Below are 15,619 nucleotides of genomic sequence, written 5' to 3'. Positions count from 1 at the left end.
ACTGTGTTTAGGAAGCTGTTCACAAAAGTGACTGTAAAGTATTTCTAAAAGATTTCTAGTTCAAACTAATGTTGTTCTTTAATAGAAAATTCTTTAATAACAATAATAAAAAGCCTTGAGCAGCAAATCAGCATATTAGTATGATTTCTGAAGGATCATGTGACACTGAAGACTAAGTAGTAACTTCACCGCCTCAAGAATAAACTGTAATTTTTTTTTTTTTTTTTTTAAGTATAATAATACTGCATGATATAACGGTTTTTACTGCATTTTTGATCAAATAAATGCAGCAAAAAACTTCCTTTCAGAAACATAAATTTGCCAATTAATGTAAAATAAAATTATAAAATTCATTCCAAACTTTCGAACAGTAATGTATGGGTCTATTATAACCCCTAAAATGTCCCATAACCCCCTCTTTCTGTGTGTTTTGACAGCATGGGCTCTACTTACATGGTGAAGTAGTGTATGTAATGTGAAAACCCCGATCGCTGATGCTGAAATCAGAGTGAAAGTGGATCCAAGCTGATGGTCCCGTCGTCTGTAGAGGTGCTGGCGATGCTGTACTGCAGTATTTTCCCAGAACCGAGTCTTCTGGGAGCAGTCCGTCTCTAATCTACAAAATAAATCAAGCATCTTAACACATAAGCACAGAAAACCCCTTTAAAATGAATCCGAGATGTGACAAGCTTTACCTCCAGGTAGTCAAAGTTACAGTTATCGTGGTGCTCCAGACTGAGGGTGCCAAAAGCGAATGTGATGAGCAGACCAGGATTCACGTTCACCGTCCAATAGCAGTCCCGGTTAGGTGGATAGTTCCCTGGGTACCCGGGTGACTTGATGTCGCCGTATGTGTTGGTCAACTCCCCACCACACACTGGTTATTGAAATAAGATAGTTCCTTATATCACACACATTTGTTGCTGTTTGACACATTTTTGCATGCAAAATCTAATAAGAATTAGAAATTTTCAGGTGAGGGTGAAAGACTTCCCAATGCAGATTTCGCACAATAAACTATTGGATCTTTTTGGCCTGAGACATTTGACTAATGTGACCTTAATTAAAGGGCATTCTTGGTTTACCTGGTGCCTGAGATTGCCAGGCCACTGTGAAGCCACGCCCACTGATTGAATGGTCAGAGCGGAACCAGAAGTACAGAGAATTGTGGGAGCTGAAGAGTTCGGCTGGGGCGGCAGTGCCGCAGTATTTCCCGATCATGTAAGCCGAGGCGCTCTCTCCATCGTGGACCTGCAGGAAATCGAAGTTGCAGGTGGCGCTGTTCTCGATGTCAAAGAAAGGGAAGGTAATCCGCAGAATCTGGGAAAAACAACAGATTACTGATCACGAGAAAGAACAAAATCCAAAGTTTGATTCTATAATAACATCTGGGAAATCTAGAAAGAAATCAAATCTAATAAAGCCTAATATAACATAATCTGATGACAGTGAATTGAAAAATATCAGTGAAAACATAACATCATGTACAATTTTTGCATTAAATAAAAATTAAGGTTATTCAAATTCTATACATTTATCATTGAAATGTCCAAATGTATCATTTAAATGTCGATCTACAAAGAAAAAAATAACCACACGTTTTTGATGGAAAATCGTGAAAGAATATGATTATTTAAAATCATACAATCAAAGGCAGCCAACCTAACATTACACATATATCAATAATAAAACAAATAAAATAAAAAGTTTTTATATGTTGCTTTTGCTATATTCATGTCTTGTTTACATTGTTTTTTTCATGTTCTAGTTTTGTATTTTACGTTAAAGTTCTGTACTTTAAAAAATTTGAATGGGAAAAAAACAATTAGATTTGGTTTATCTAATTATTTTTTAATCACCTCAAAAGGCTTAATATTACCTATTCTGATGATGTTTGGGTAAAAAAAATTATTAAAGGAGTGGAAAAATGTGTTCAGATACTCAAAGAACATTATAGAGTTTATAAACATATAAGCTTTTTTTCACCAAATCTGTCATTTTCTGTCACTGTTTGGAGGTACTGTAGTAAAACGCCCACAGATGTAGCTGAAAACATCTGGGTCATGTATGCATTTTCTTCAGTAACTGGTCATAAAATAATGTCTTCATTAATCAGCTGAGAACTGAACAAATAGTAGTAAGCTGACTTACTATGTCTATGTGGCTGTTTTTCTGTAATTAAGGGGTAATACAAGACTTCTTCATCGTTGTTGAAAGCAAATAATTTTTTATATGAAACATGCACATCAAAACAGACGCTATTTTTGATTTGCAAGAAACAAGTATCACCATGGACTGGCCTTTTATAAAGGTCACTGATGTATCTTTACTAACCTTGCTGGGGTCGGTTCTGATGACCCACGCGCAGCTGACCTGGTGATCGTAATCACCCGTTCCAGGATTCGTAGGGTAGCTGAATGTGCCAGCTGGACTTTCCAAAACTCCTCCACACTCTGATGCACAGAAAAGTTCATGGTGTTACTGTATAGATAGACACACACTATCACATGCATCACTTCTCCAATGACACACACCTTGCTGTGGAGTTTGGCACTGCGGGCCCGTCCACTGTGAAGTGCAGGTGCAGGTGTAGCCGTTGATGCCGTCGGTGCAGGTGCCTCCATTCTGGCAGGGATTGCTAGAGCACTCGTTCACGTTCTGATCGCAGTTCTGCCCTGCCCAGCCCGGGTCACAGCGACAGATGTAGCCAGATGCTGTATTCTAAGAGAAAAAAAAAACAAAAAAACATGCTGACTGCTGTGGTTTCATGGAAACAGAACAGAGAGGGGAAGTTATACGAAATCAACACTTACCTCACACTGACCATTTACACAAGGATTACTAGTTCCGCAGATGTCACTGATCTGAGTACAGCCCGTGGGGCCATAGCCATTACCCACATAACCAGGAGGACAGGTGCATGATGGGATAATGCTTCCTGGAAGGAGAACGATTCATAATGTAATTCAGAGATGATTCTTCTACTTGGTTTATTTTTTAGCAATATGTAGATTTGCCAATGATACCAAAGATGAGACAAAAAAACACACATCCTGGCAATAATTTAGTGCATATTAGTGAATATTAACAATGTCTTTTAAGATAAATCTAGAGAGAATATGATTTTAAGACTAAAGTCAAAGATACACAACATAGTATTACACATATGAATAACTAATAGCATTTAATTAAAAAAGTGTTCAGGAAAAATTATAGTTTTTACATGTTTATTTTGCTACGTACATATGTGTGTGTGTGTGTGTGTGTGTGTGTGTGTGTGTGTGTGTGTGTGTGTGTGTATATATATATATATATATATATATATATATATATATATATATATATATATATATTAGAGCATAGATAGATAAAAAAAGATTAATTGTTCACAATCAAAATTGTATTTATTAAACAAGCAAATTAAATAAGCATTTAAGTCTGAGTGAAACTGACTGGAATTAATGAATATGACAAAATATATAAACAGTATAGTATTAGCAACACAATAATGTTTAAAAAAAACTAGAAAGAATATGATTATGAAGAATATAATCAAAGATACACAACATAAACGCAATATAACATGAATAACCATTAAGATCCACAGTATTTTTTACTTTTTCAGGGGGAAAAAATAGTTTGTTTTTATTTTCATGTGCTAGTTTTGTATTTTATATTATGAGTCTTTACTTATTCAAAATGTAAAAAAATTGGTTTGATTTGGCCATTTTTGGTCAACAAAGATATTATTATCTAGAATTATATGCTTTTAGTCACAATACAATTCACTGAAATGAATGAATCTCACCAAATATTGATCAAATTATAAGAATATTTCCATCAGAAGTCAAACACTATGACTAAAACAAACAAACCTGTACAAATGGACACATATAGCAACTATATCTTTTATATCAGGAGGTTACATCACAACAATTAAAAGTTTAAAACCCTTTTTATTGATCCTGTTATAACATGAATGCTACTGGTCATGCGCTGCTGTAAAGAATAACTACAGTGTGCGTGCGTGCGTGTGTGTGCATGTGTGTGTGTGTGTACCTGGAGTAGAAGTACAGGTAGCCAGTGGATAACATCCTCCATTGTTGGTGGAGCAGATGTCAGATTGAGTGCAAGTCTTCCCATCTCCCTCGTAGCCTGAGGACACACATATGGGGTCAGCAGTCCCATCTTATACGTGATGGTTATTTTAGCCTGATCATTTCAGTGCATCTGGTCTTTCTCTGCAATCTGGCAGTCAATTGAGACTTGTAAAGCTGTATATATTAGCAGGACTTGCAGACAGCACTGTCCTCAATGAACCCAGCCAGCTAATGGATCCCTCCACCTCTCCTAGCTTTCTATCTCCATCTCTCCCACAGGGAATATAATGAAATTCAGATCACACAAGCATCTGTCTCTCGTTTGAAACATATTACTGTGAGCAAAAACCATGATTCAGCAGGATTTTACAGGTCAGGCTGTGCTAAAAAAAAAAAAAAAAAAAAAAAAACAGGACAGGGGACCGGCAAACATGTGAGATGTACTAAAAATATACACGTTTCAATTTCGCAGCAATCTCTAGAGGGAAGTTATGAACTAGAAATGATTCTGATTCTGAATAGTAAGATCTCAGATGCATAGTTCACCCAAAACAAGTGAAATTTCAGAATGTTTCTCACTTAATGCTATTGTATGACTGGACTAATTTTATGGTTCTTTTTAGAGATTGACAGGCCCAGGGATCATTCATAGAAAAGGACAGAAAAAATACTTGTGAAAAAAAGGATGATGCATTTTTAAGATGCATTAAATTGATAAAAAAAAGTGATAGTTACATGTATTTATTGTTCGAATATATGCTGTTTTTTTTTTACTTTCTATTATATGGAACAGCCCAGCTATTTTCAGTATTGATAATAATAAATGTAGCTTGATCAGCAAATCAAATATTAGAATGATCTCTGAAGGATCATATGACAAATTTCTTTGCATCACAGGAATAAGATATATAACAATATAAAACCGTTATAAAACAATTATTACAGTTTTTTGGCAACCCTGGTGAATATAAGAGTCTTTAAAAACATTTTTACATTTACCAACCCTACAAAATTTTGTACAGCACTGCACAGATTCTGCGCATGATTTTTGGATGAACTATTCCTGTTCAGAAGACAGGTCTTATTTTAAATTGCATAAGAATCAGGATGTGAGCCGCACCTGGAGGACACTGGCCACAGTGGAAGGAGCCCATGGTGTTGAGACAAGGCACCATGGGAGAAGTAGAGCAGCCTCCATTGTTTGTGGCACATTCATCGACATCCTGGCAGCTGTAACCATTACCCTGCCATCCTGGAGGAACCAAAAGAATTTACTTCCTGAAATAATGTTCTTATTAAGAACCTGTTTGTCGTATCTGCCTTTAATGTAAATGTGCACCCAATAAACTTTTACAGAAACTAGGATAAGATAAATGATTGATATATAAATATCTTGGCAATAATCATATGTGACTGGTCTTACCTGCGGGGCAGGCGCCGCAGAAGAACGAGCCCAGAGTGTTGAAGCACTGAACAGGGGGGTTTGTGGAGCAGGGTTTGTTTTGGAGGCTGCACTCATCAACATCAGCCGTGCACGCTGACTCTCCGGGTGGAGACATCCAGCCAGCATCACAGATACACTTATATTTGGGCTGAAAAGAGACATTAAAGAGATGCATGTTGTTCCAAAGCTGTATGGCTTTATTTGTTACGTAGAACACAAAAGGAGACGTTAAGCAGAATGTTCACGCTGCTCTTTCCACAATAATATTAAGCAGCACATTTGTTTTATACACTGATAATAAGAAATGTTTCTTGATTGATTGTAAAAAAAAATTGTTTTATATATATATATATATATATATATATATATATATATATATATATATATATATAATTTATTATAAATCATAATCATTTATTTTCAAGCTTAAATGTACTTTGAGGAAAATCCTCAAAAAATGTGTTACTTTTTTTTGTTCTATGAAAAAAAAAATCTAAACGGGTATGACATGAGTGTACAGTGCATAATAACAGAATATTCATTTTGGGATGAACTACAGTTTTTCACTATCCAAAAAAAAACAAAAACAGAATAAATAGACATCATTTTCAATCACCTCATTGGGATTGACTCTGTCTGAATCGATGCACAAGCCGTGAACACACAGATCCTGACTTCCGCCTGCACAGTCATCGTAGCGAGATGTACAGTGTGGACCGTTCCATTCTGGAGTACAGGTACAGCTGATAAACAAAAGAAAAGGAACATATCATCACAAAAATCTTACATAAACACTAAAAACCACACTCAAGAGAAATAACAGAGGATTACGTGTAAGATCCGGGTGTGTTCACACACGTGGCCCCGTTCTGACAGCCCAGCGGAGTTCCTGCTAACACCTGACACTCATTCACATCCACTGCACATGTGGGACCCTGTAAAGAGATTGAACCATGTAGCAATCAGAATGACATATGAACAGACAGAAGGACAGATGGATGTCTGAATGACTGACCTGCCAGTTGTCAGGACAGAGGCAATGAAATGCGTCTAATAAATTCAAGCAGGTTCCTGCATTCTGACATGGATTGCTGCTGCAAGTCTTCCGCTGTACTGTCTATGAAATACAGAAAGCCATAAAACTGAGATTCAATCATAACGGATGAAATGGAAGGCCTTTAATTGTATGATCAATACTCGATGATTACAGCGATACCTGTTCTATCGTCTGAACTTTGGTCTCAAGGGTCGTCACTCTGGTGTTGAGCTGATTGAGCTGGTTTGTAATATCTGGAGAAGGGCCACTGTTTTTTATGGTATCAATGTCACCTTTGTTAATTTTGATCTGGAACAGAGTTGATTAAAACTTGATTACATTTTTATTCAAACTTTACCTAGATGCAAAGTGCTTCAATAAAACAAACAAAATGCTTGATCTGTGCTGACTAGAATAAATAAAATTTAATGGAAATGGAAAAAAAATGCAATTATGTAATTAAATTAAATTAAACAATTTGCAAACAAATATAAATACAATTATGGAATAAAATTAAACAAAATGCAAACAAAAATAAATTAAACAAAAAATAATACAGGTCAAAATGAAAAAACAAAACATCAAATCAAACTTAAACAAAATGCATAAAAAACACAATAAAACAAAAAAGTAAAAAAAATAAATAAATAAATAAATAATTTAGAAAAAAAGCAAAGTGTTTCAATAGCAGACAAAATGCTTGCCCTGAACTGACTAGAATAAAGAAAATGAGATGCAAATGAAATTAATCCAAATTAAAAATTATGCACTGAAATGAAACAAAATGCACACAAAAATAAACAAAACAAAATAATACAAGTCAAAATAAAAAAACAAAACAAAAACATCAAATCAAACCTAAACATTCACACAAAAAGACAATGAAACAATGTAAAAATAAACAAAAAACAGTTGAACAAAAAAAGAAAACAAAACACAACCAAAGAACTCAATAAAATTAAGTGAAGACAAATCAACAAAACAAATGTTTTTTTTTTTTTTTTTAATCAGATTCTAATTTCCTGACATCTCTATAGCATCACATTCTTGACACAACATAAGCCTCAAGTCACTGCAATTATAAGCTTGTCTAATAGGAGCCATATTTTTACTCTGAAATCTGATGCTTGAGTCAAACTCATCATGAACTCACCTGATTTATCTGCTGGATGAGATCCTCGGCCCCCACCTTCACACTCCCTGTCCCTGACGTTGTGAAGCGAATGTCTTTGTTGTAGCCAGCAGAAAACGTGAGGTGACCATTTTCTGATATCATACGAGGCCTGCAAATCACACATTTCATTTCTAACTTGCAGTAGAATTAAAAACCTTTACCGTTTAAAAACAATCTATACTGTTCAATAACATCATCCGCATTCGATCCACTCAAATTTCAGGTGGTCTCAAACATGGCAATAAATGATTTCAAATACATACTGGTCAGTGCTGATGTCCCTTTTTTGCCTGTTGTTAGATTTACCACCTTGGTCACACTGCAGTCCAGAGAGGAAGAGCAGAAAGACTAAGATCCAGGAGAAGCTCAGTGTCCGAGCCATGCTGAGAGAACTCGTCCCAGGACGCTCATCAGACACTGTACTGTACCTTCACACCTAAACCTGCCTAAAACACAAGCAGCCGGAGATGCACTTTGGCCTCAAGGAGTCTTAACCTAACTGCATTTCCTAAAATCACTCATAAAGAGCACGTAACTGTCTAGAGTGCATTTAGCTCAGCTGCATACCAGTGATTTGACTTTATTGGTCAAGTGTCAGTGGCCATCACATGTTTTTGGAGATCAGTAACCAAAGTTAAGACTGAAACTGCTGCTAAGGGCTCATTCTCTGAATATACTGCTTCACAGTAAATTACCCAGTAAAGATAATATAATCAGCTTTTTAAAACACATTTTAATCTATACTTCCACTGATCTTTTCTTTTTGTTAATTAAAATGAAGGAAAATATGTAATTTCACACACTTTGAGACAATAATAGAAAACAAATGTTCAGTAAAAATAACATTTTATTTATTAATATACAAATTTACAGAAAAAAAGATAAAAGAATCCAACAATAGACATGGCCTTAAAAAAAAAACATTGAATAAAGATATTATATATGCATAAATTTTCCCTGTACATGAATGTTGTCTTTCAGTCCATGTAATGTCTATTTTGAGATCATGAGACGTATAAGATGTGAAACCACATGGACGTTCAAGCTGTTTCCCAGCACACGGTACTGCTGCTTAACGGAAATGTGCTTTGGAAACGCTGAAAAAAAAAAGAAAAAAGATTGAAACACAAAAGAAAAAATGGGTTATGCACAAACAACATCAGAGCCAGTGAATGACATTTCATAGACAACTGCAAAAATGGGTAACACTTTAGAATAAGGATCCATTAGTTAATGTTAGTTAACTACTTTCGTTAACATGAACTAAGCAAGAACAATCCTTCTACAGCATTTATAAGTCTTAGTTCATGTTAATTTCAACATTTACTAATGCATTATTTAAATCAAAAGTTGTGCTTGTTAACATTAGTTAATGCACTGTGAATTACCATGAACTAACAATGAATAACTGTATTTTCATTAACTAACATTAACGAAGATGAATAAATACAGTAATGAATGTATTATTCATTGTTTGTTCATGTTAATTAATACATTAACTAACATTAACTAATGGAACCTTATTCTAAAGTGTAACCCAAAAATGTAATATATTTCACTAAATGCTCTAAAAAATAAAAACCTGTCAAGAAAACAAACAGTTTTGATTCTGTCAAATCATTTGCAGCTGTCAAATCGAATCCTGTAACAGATTATTATCTGCATGGAAGCCAAGAGGGAATAATGGGAAGTTATGTATTAACCTTTTCACACTCCAGTGGAATGACAATGTGGACTTTAAAGCTTATGTTGCTGAAATATTACATTATAAAAGGACGTCTATGCCTATCTGTTTATATTAATGTTAAGTTTGAGAAGATCCATGTGACTTTATTGTGTGCTGTGAGGGGTGAATGAGGTTAAAGTCTTACTGAAGTCTGCAGGAAAGCCCATGAGGTTGGCGATCTCTCTTGGTGTGAAGTATCTCAGCTTTAACTGAAGAAGCTGCTTTAGTTTGTCTGCTTCAGAAAGCTGCTCCAGGTTCTTAAACACACTCTCTAGCTCCACATCCACACAGGACTGCAGGACAGAGCCCGTGCCCTCCACATAGTGACCATACCTACATAAAAACAATCAACAGTTATAACCAACAGGGACATTAGCAGGGGAATCATTTTAAATTTGGTAAAACGTTAAATAATACACTCCTATTTAGTGTATAGTAAATAAATTTTAAATTAACCCTCAATATAACTGCATTTATATTAATATAAAAGTTATAATGATAATAATAAAATTTTTAGATGTATTTAAATGTTATATAATAATATATATATATATATATATATATATATATATATATATATACACATACATACATGCATACATATACATATATATATATTTATAAAATATAACTTAATCTTATAAATAAAATAAATTAAGTATTATATACAGTACCAATATGGTAAGGCACCACACCCTATGTTAGAAAAAAATTATATATATATATATATATATATATATATATATATATATATATATATATATATATATATATATTAGGGGTGTAACGATACGCGTATTCGTATTGAACCGTTCGGTACGACGCTTTCGGTTCGGTACGCGGTACGCATTATGTATACCGAACGGTTCGTTGGAGTAATTAATTATATTTGAAAAAAAAAAAAAAAAAAGAGAGAGAGAGAAATATAATGATATGCGTTCAACAAGGTAGCCCAATAACCCAAACAACGTAACAGGCAACGCCCCTGACACTCCCGAAGAAGAAAAAAACACCATCTTATATGTTTATGTTAGGCTACTCAGCAGGCGCTCGCTCACTCAGTACGCGCTGAAGGCTCGTTGCAAAATAGCCAATGCGTTTAACAGACTAGAAATGAGAAGATCCTCCAATAACCAACAGGTCTGGTGTTTGGGTGCACTTTGGATTCCCTTTAAGCTATAATGGTGATGGCAAGAGAGTGGTGGATAAAAAAACAACGGTATGTCGCATCTGCAACATGACAGGGTACACCAGCGGGAATATCTGGGATATATGCGTCAGTACTATCTGGGAAAAGACGAAAAAAAGGAGAAACATGCACGCAGCAAACTATCCCTGCAGCATTTAGACACTATAGCTTACAGGGAATCCAACCCAAACACCAGACCTGTTGGTTATTTTAGGATCTTATATTTCTGGTCTGTTAAATGCATTCGACATTTTGCAACGAGCCTTCAGCACGTGCTGAGTGAGCGAGCGCCTTAGGGGCCGTTCACATATCGTGCCTAAAAACGCATGGAAAACGCTAAGCGCGTCTTTCTCCTCCTTTCCAAAGCGCTCGGGCAGAAGCGCTCATGAGGCGTCTGTCTTTGCTAAGCAACAATGACGTGCTCTCTCCATGAGACGCGGAAATTTCAGCGAAGGATAAATGGATTTGCAGCTCTAAAAATCGCTTGCAGTAGCTCTGCTACTAAATTTATTTCAAAATTGCAATCCATATACAACTATGATCAGCTGATCCTTCATCTTGGCTGAGCTCTCAACGTTGTTACGGGAAAGGATGAAGCTGATTGGTTGGTTCTTGTCACATGACCCGCGGTGCGCTTGCGGCATTCTGAAAAGTTGAGATGTTTTTACATTTTGCTGTATCTAAAACGTATCGAACCGAACCGAACCGAACCGTGACATCAGTGTATCGTATCGAACCGAACCGTGAATTTTGTGAACCGTTACACCCCTAATATATATATATATATATATATATATATATATATATAATTATTAAATGAAATATAAAAAAAATGTATATGTTTTTTTTTCATTACTTATAGAATATATAAATAAATGTATACATAAAATAATGTTAGTATTTTATCATAATACAAACTAATATTGTAAGGCACACACCCTTTAGTGAAGCAGACTGATCTCCTGAAGCTGGGCTGAACTACATCCATCAGTAAAGCGTATCTGAGCAGGGTTTTAGGGGGCAGCAGATACTGATCCATGTCTTGTTCATCCTCCTGCAGAAAGTCCTGCAGCCTCCGGACTGTTTCCTGACTGTCCTGCATCCTCTTCCTTTCCAACTCTTGTTCTGTCTCCATCTTAAATATGATGGTCCCACTCTTTTCTCTCTCACACTCAGATGATGTAGGATTATTGTGTGGAACAGTGAGACTGTCTGGAGATTCAGACATGGGGAAGCCCTCCATTATCTGCCAGGAGAAGAAAAGCTTCAGTATTAAACTGCACCTGCATTAGTTAGAATAAATCTAAACAGAAAAGTACCTCTGCTGAAGTCTGGAATGAGAAGGATCCTGGTGGTCTCTTTGCAATGAGGAAGTATCTGAGCCTAGAGTTTGGTATCCCAAGCTGTGGCAATAAAAACCATCACGAAAACAAGACTGGGACACAGTTTCTGAGATTTTTTAGAGATGAAGAGACATTCTTACAGATGTTGGTGAGATCAGAAACTCCTGAAAGCTGTAGTCACACTCTCTCAATGTCTTGAGCAGAGCATCCCTGTGAATTAAAAGACCAAAACAGCTCAGTTATGCTTTTTAATACTAACTAAAAATTGGCTTATACTGGCTCTGATGGTTTCATGAAGTACCTATAACATCCATAGAAGCTTTAAAGGGATAGTTCACTCAATAAATGAAGATTCTGTCATCAAATACCACTTGTTCCAGACCTGTATGAGTTCCATTCTTCTGAAAAAATACAAAAGATATTCTGAAGAAAGTACATAACCAAACAGCTGACGGTAGCCATTGACTTCCACAGATTTTTATTACATACTATGAAACTCAATGGCTACCGTCAAATGTTTAGTTTCCAACATTCTTCGAAATACCTTCTTTGTGTTCAACAGCAATGTATACAGGCTTGGAACAATTTGAGGGTGAGTAAATGATAGAATTTTCATATCCCTTTAAAGTTCTTTGTAGTGGAAAAAAGGTTCTTTAGTTGATTAATCTGTTTTTAAAATATTATTTTAAGAACTATTCACTGAAAGTTCTCAGAAATAGTTCTTCTATGCCAAAACCAACTTTTAGAACCTTTATTTTTAAGAGTGTAAGACTAATTTTAAGGTAAAGCTTTTACTTTTTAAAAATTAAAATCCTTCCATTCACTCCAGTTGTGCAGAGACAACTGTAAGATTCTTATTAGCACAATCAATGGTGACCGAAACGCAGAGGGGAAACCAGTGACCCCGTTGGCTCACAGCCATGTAACTATGGGGATTTCAAGGCTCCTGTGTCTGCGCTGGTTACCTTGCAGCAGAGGTCTCAAAGCCCTTGACATTCTCCAGCAGAATGAAGCACGGCCGCTTGCTGAGCCTGCCGAGACCAAGACACACAATCACCTTCTGGGAAAAAAAACAACTCTGGCAGAGCTCAAGAATAACACAACGGACTTGAGAAAGGGCAAACGGAGAGTGAGAGAAAGGAAACTTCTTTGTCCTTTCATCAGACATGAATTAATAATGTCAGAGGTGCAAAAGTACTGTAGAACTGCTACGATATTTGGCTTGTTCATAGGAAGTGCTATTAAAAAAGAGAGCAAACTCAAATTTGGAAATCAATATCAGAGAAATAATGTTTAGGTGACTTAAAAAGAGCACAGACTGATCAGTCTGACCTTGGCAGAAGCTCCAGGATATAGAGGAAGCTCTTTGTTCTGGGGTCAGCGACATCTCCCTGCAAACCAATCCTGTTGAGAAACACACATTAGCTTTAGATAAACAATTTAGCATTGAGAGAAGTCAATAATGCATTTATTTGGTGTCAGTTAAAATTTTAATATTGTGAAATATTAATATAATTGAACTGTTTTCTATTTGAATATATTTTAAAATGTAATTTATTCCTGTGATTCAAAGCACTCTTCAGCGTCACATGATCCTTCAGAAATCATACTAATATCCTGACTTGAAATATAATGCTTTCAGAACATTGGAAATGTGTTTATAGTTACTTTTGATCAGTATAATGCATCACTGCTAAATAAAAGTATAAATTACTTTATTTAAAAAATTATACAATAAAAAGAAAGTCATACAATTTGAAACGTGCTGGGAAACAAAAGAAAAAATAAATAAACGAAATTAAAAATGAACAAGAAAAAGATGCTGATCACCTGGTGAACGGCTGACATGGGGGGCTCATCAAAATCACGTCAAAGTTTAGTTTGTCAAAATCCTGTAAGGTCATTCCCTGATACACAAAGCCAAAATAACTATTATTAAACAGCTATACTTAAAAAACAAAGAAATAAATCATTAATGAAATGATTGCTCTTCAAAAAAAAAAAAAAAAAAGAAAAAACATAACCTACTCTTAAAATCACAGTTAGAACAATTCACATATCGAAATACACAACGTTATAAAGCAAAAAAAAAAAAAAGAAAAAAAAGAAAAAAAAATGTAATTTAATCTTCTATAGGTTTTGATCTGAAAACATTCAAAAATAGATTTACAAAGACAAGTTTACTGCACAGTAATGTCATTTAAATATCAAATCCATCTTCATTATCACTCTTTAAACCTCTATGCATTGTTTCAAGCATAGTTTTATATTCTTATGAATTGAGGCCAGTGGCAGGTACATCATTACCATGCTGACGAAGCACAGAACCTTTAACCACCACAAAAACCACTCGGTTACTCTTTTACCTCCTATTGCTTTTAAAAACGCAGTCATGAGACTATGTGCTGGAAGAATTAACCAATAATCATTTTAAGGATGTTATAAAAGAGACATGCTGTTATGAATGCAATAAATCAGTTAAATAAGACAGATTTTGCTTACACGAGCTGTTCTGAGTTGCAAGAAAGGTCAATAATCTGTCATAACTCATAACTCATAAGTGTTTTGTGAATGCGTTCAAACAAAATGTGCTTCATCGTTTCCATAACCAACTGAGATTCAGGAGGGCAAGCACTGACCTCGATGGTTTTGGGCAGGAGTGGGGTTTTGGGGAAGTTGTGTCTGTAGATTTCATTGGCTGTTGTGTTGACATCCACAGCAGCAACAACTTCAGCAGGAACTGAGCTCTCTGGAAGAAACCCACACATTTCAACTATTGAGAAATGAGCTAGTCTTCACAACACAACTCTAAAGAAACCAATGAACTGTTCTTCAGTCTGTCAATGTCATATTTTAATTATGAAGACAACGCATTGAAAGGGTACCGTAAGGGAACAGTGACACCTGTGGAGATCATACAATAGAGACTCAAACACCTCCAGCGTGTCAATCATTTCTAGACACAGCCTCTGCAGCTGATCCTGTGTCAGTCGTGTTATCAATAATCGCTACAAACTTAGACCAAATGACGAACCCTTTAAAGCATAATGCATGCCTCCTATTCCGCTGTATAACTCCAGAACACGGAGTGGCTCCATGTTCTCCATCTTTTACTGCTGAATAATGTTTATGATATTTTGACTGCAGCGTCTCAAGCATGCCACATGTGTGCGCTCTCGAAAATGACCGTCTAGACACAAGTGCATTGACGAAACGTTCCGCTTTAGTTTTCATTCTCTTATTTTATTCGTATAATACGAATCGTATTCTTACTAAAATAATAAATAAAATAAAATACAATAGCAGTAATAATAATAATAATAATAATAATAATAATAATAATAATAACAATAATAATAATTCTTATTATTATTATAACCATTAAAATGTAATTTACATTTAAAATAGTAACAGTAGATGATATTACCTTCAAAAAATATGTTTGTTTGCATGTTATCTTGTCAGTAGATTTTACCTAACTAAAAATATTAAAATATTTTTAAATACAATTTGTATATTATTTTTAATTGTACACACACATATACATATAATATATATAACAAATAATAACACACACAAACACACACACACACACACACACACACAC

The 15,619-nt window shown here is 35.2% G+C and overlaps 2 protein-coding genes across 3 annotated transcripts in view; both read right to left on the bottom strand.

Moving 5' to 3' along the window:
* LOC113042563 (cubilin-like) overlaps positions 1-8,307 on the bottom strand; it is a 39,928-nt gene extending 31,621 nt beyond the window's left edge. Inside the window, exons 1-15 of the mRNA XM_026201505.1 lie at positions 8,018-8,307; positions 7,734-7,863; positions 6,761-6,889; positions 6,560-6,661; positions 6,376-6,479; positions 6,161-6,287; positions 5,524-5,692; positions 5,221-5,352; positions 4,060-4,155; positions 2,814-2,938; positions 2,535-2,721; positions 2,335-2,453; positions 1,086-1,320; positions 696-877; positions 454-616 (exon numbers count right to left, since the gene is read on the bottom strand). Coding sequence (XP_026057290.1) covers positions 454-616; positions 696-877; positions 1,086-1,320; positions 2,335-2,453; positions 2,535-2,721; positions 2,814-2,938; positions 4,060-4,155; positions 5,221-5,352; positions 5,524-5,692; positions 6,161-6,287; positions 6,376-6,479; positions 6,560-6,661; positions 6,761-6,889; positions 7,734-7,863; positions 8,018-8,136 — 2,119 coding nt within the window. The 5' untranslated portion in view covers positions 8,137-8,307. The remainder of the gene's footprint in view (positions 1-453; positions 617-695; positions 878-1,085; positions 1,321-2,334; positions 2,454-2,534; positions 2,722-2,813; positions 2,939-4,059; positions 4,156-5,220; positions 5,353-5,523; positions 5,693-6,160; positions 6,288-6,375; positions 6,480-6,559; positions 6,662-6,760; positions 6,890-7,733; positions 7,864-8,017) is intronic.
* Positions 8,308-8,586: 279 nt separating this feature from the next.
* Positions 8,587-15,207, bottom strand: LOC113042564 (tRNA (cytosine(38)-C(5))-methyltransferase-like). Of its 2 annotated transcripts, none has more exons than XM_026201506.1 (10): positions 15,047-15,207; positions 14,652-14,761; positions 13,843-13,919; positions 13,345-13,416; positions 12,978-13,043; positions 12,153-12,222; positions 11,989-12,072; positions 11,608-11,915; positions 9,626-9,813; positions 8,587-8,851 (listed from the first exon to the last, which is right to left on the bottom strand). In XM_026201506.1, exons 1-10 carry the CDS (start codon positions 15,117-15,119, stop codon positions 8,748-8,750), a joined length of 1,152 nt encoding a protein of 383 aa, XP_026057291.1. In that variant the 5' UTR covers positions 15,120-15,207; the 3' UTR covers positions 8,587-8,747. The 2 variants fall into 2 exon arrangements, with proteins under 2 accessions (XP_026057291.1, XP_026057292.1); XM_026201507.1 differs by lacking the exon at positions 15,047-15,207 and adding an exon at positions 14,898-15,039.
* Between the last annotated feature and the right edge of the window lie 412 nt (positions 15,208-15,619).

Source organism: Carassius auratus, chromosome 24 (assembly GCF_003368295.1).
Source record: "Carassius auratus strain Wakin chromosome 24, ASM336829v1, whole genome shotgun sequence".
NCBI classification, from domain to species: domain Eukaryota; kingdom Metazoa; phylum Chordata; class Actinopteri; order Cypriniformes; family Cyprinidae; genus Carassius; species Carassius auratus.
The sequence above is the reverse complement of the archived record's forward strand: the minus strand, read 5'-3'. Positions and strand labels throughout refer to the sequence as shown.

Coding starts and splice junctions, on each gene's coding strand:
- LOC113042564 (XM_026201506.1), bottom strand. CDS start 15,119: ATGGAGAACATGGAGCCACTCCGTGTTCTGGAGTTATACAGCGGAATA. Junction 14,762..15,046: donor CATGCATTATGCTTTAAAGG/GTTCGTCATTTG, acceptor GGTTTCTTCCAG/AGAGCTCAGTTCCTGCTGAA. Junction 13,920..14,651: donor TCCTGCCCAAAACCATCGAG/GTCAGTGCTTGC, acceptor TTTGTGTATCAG/GGAATGACCTTACAGGATTT.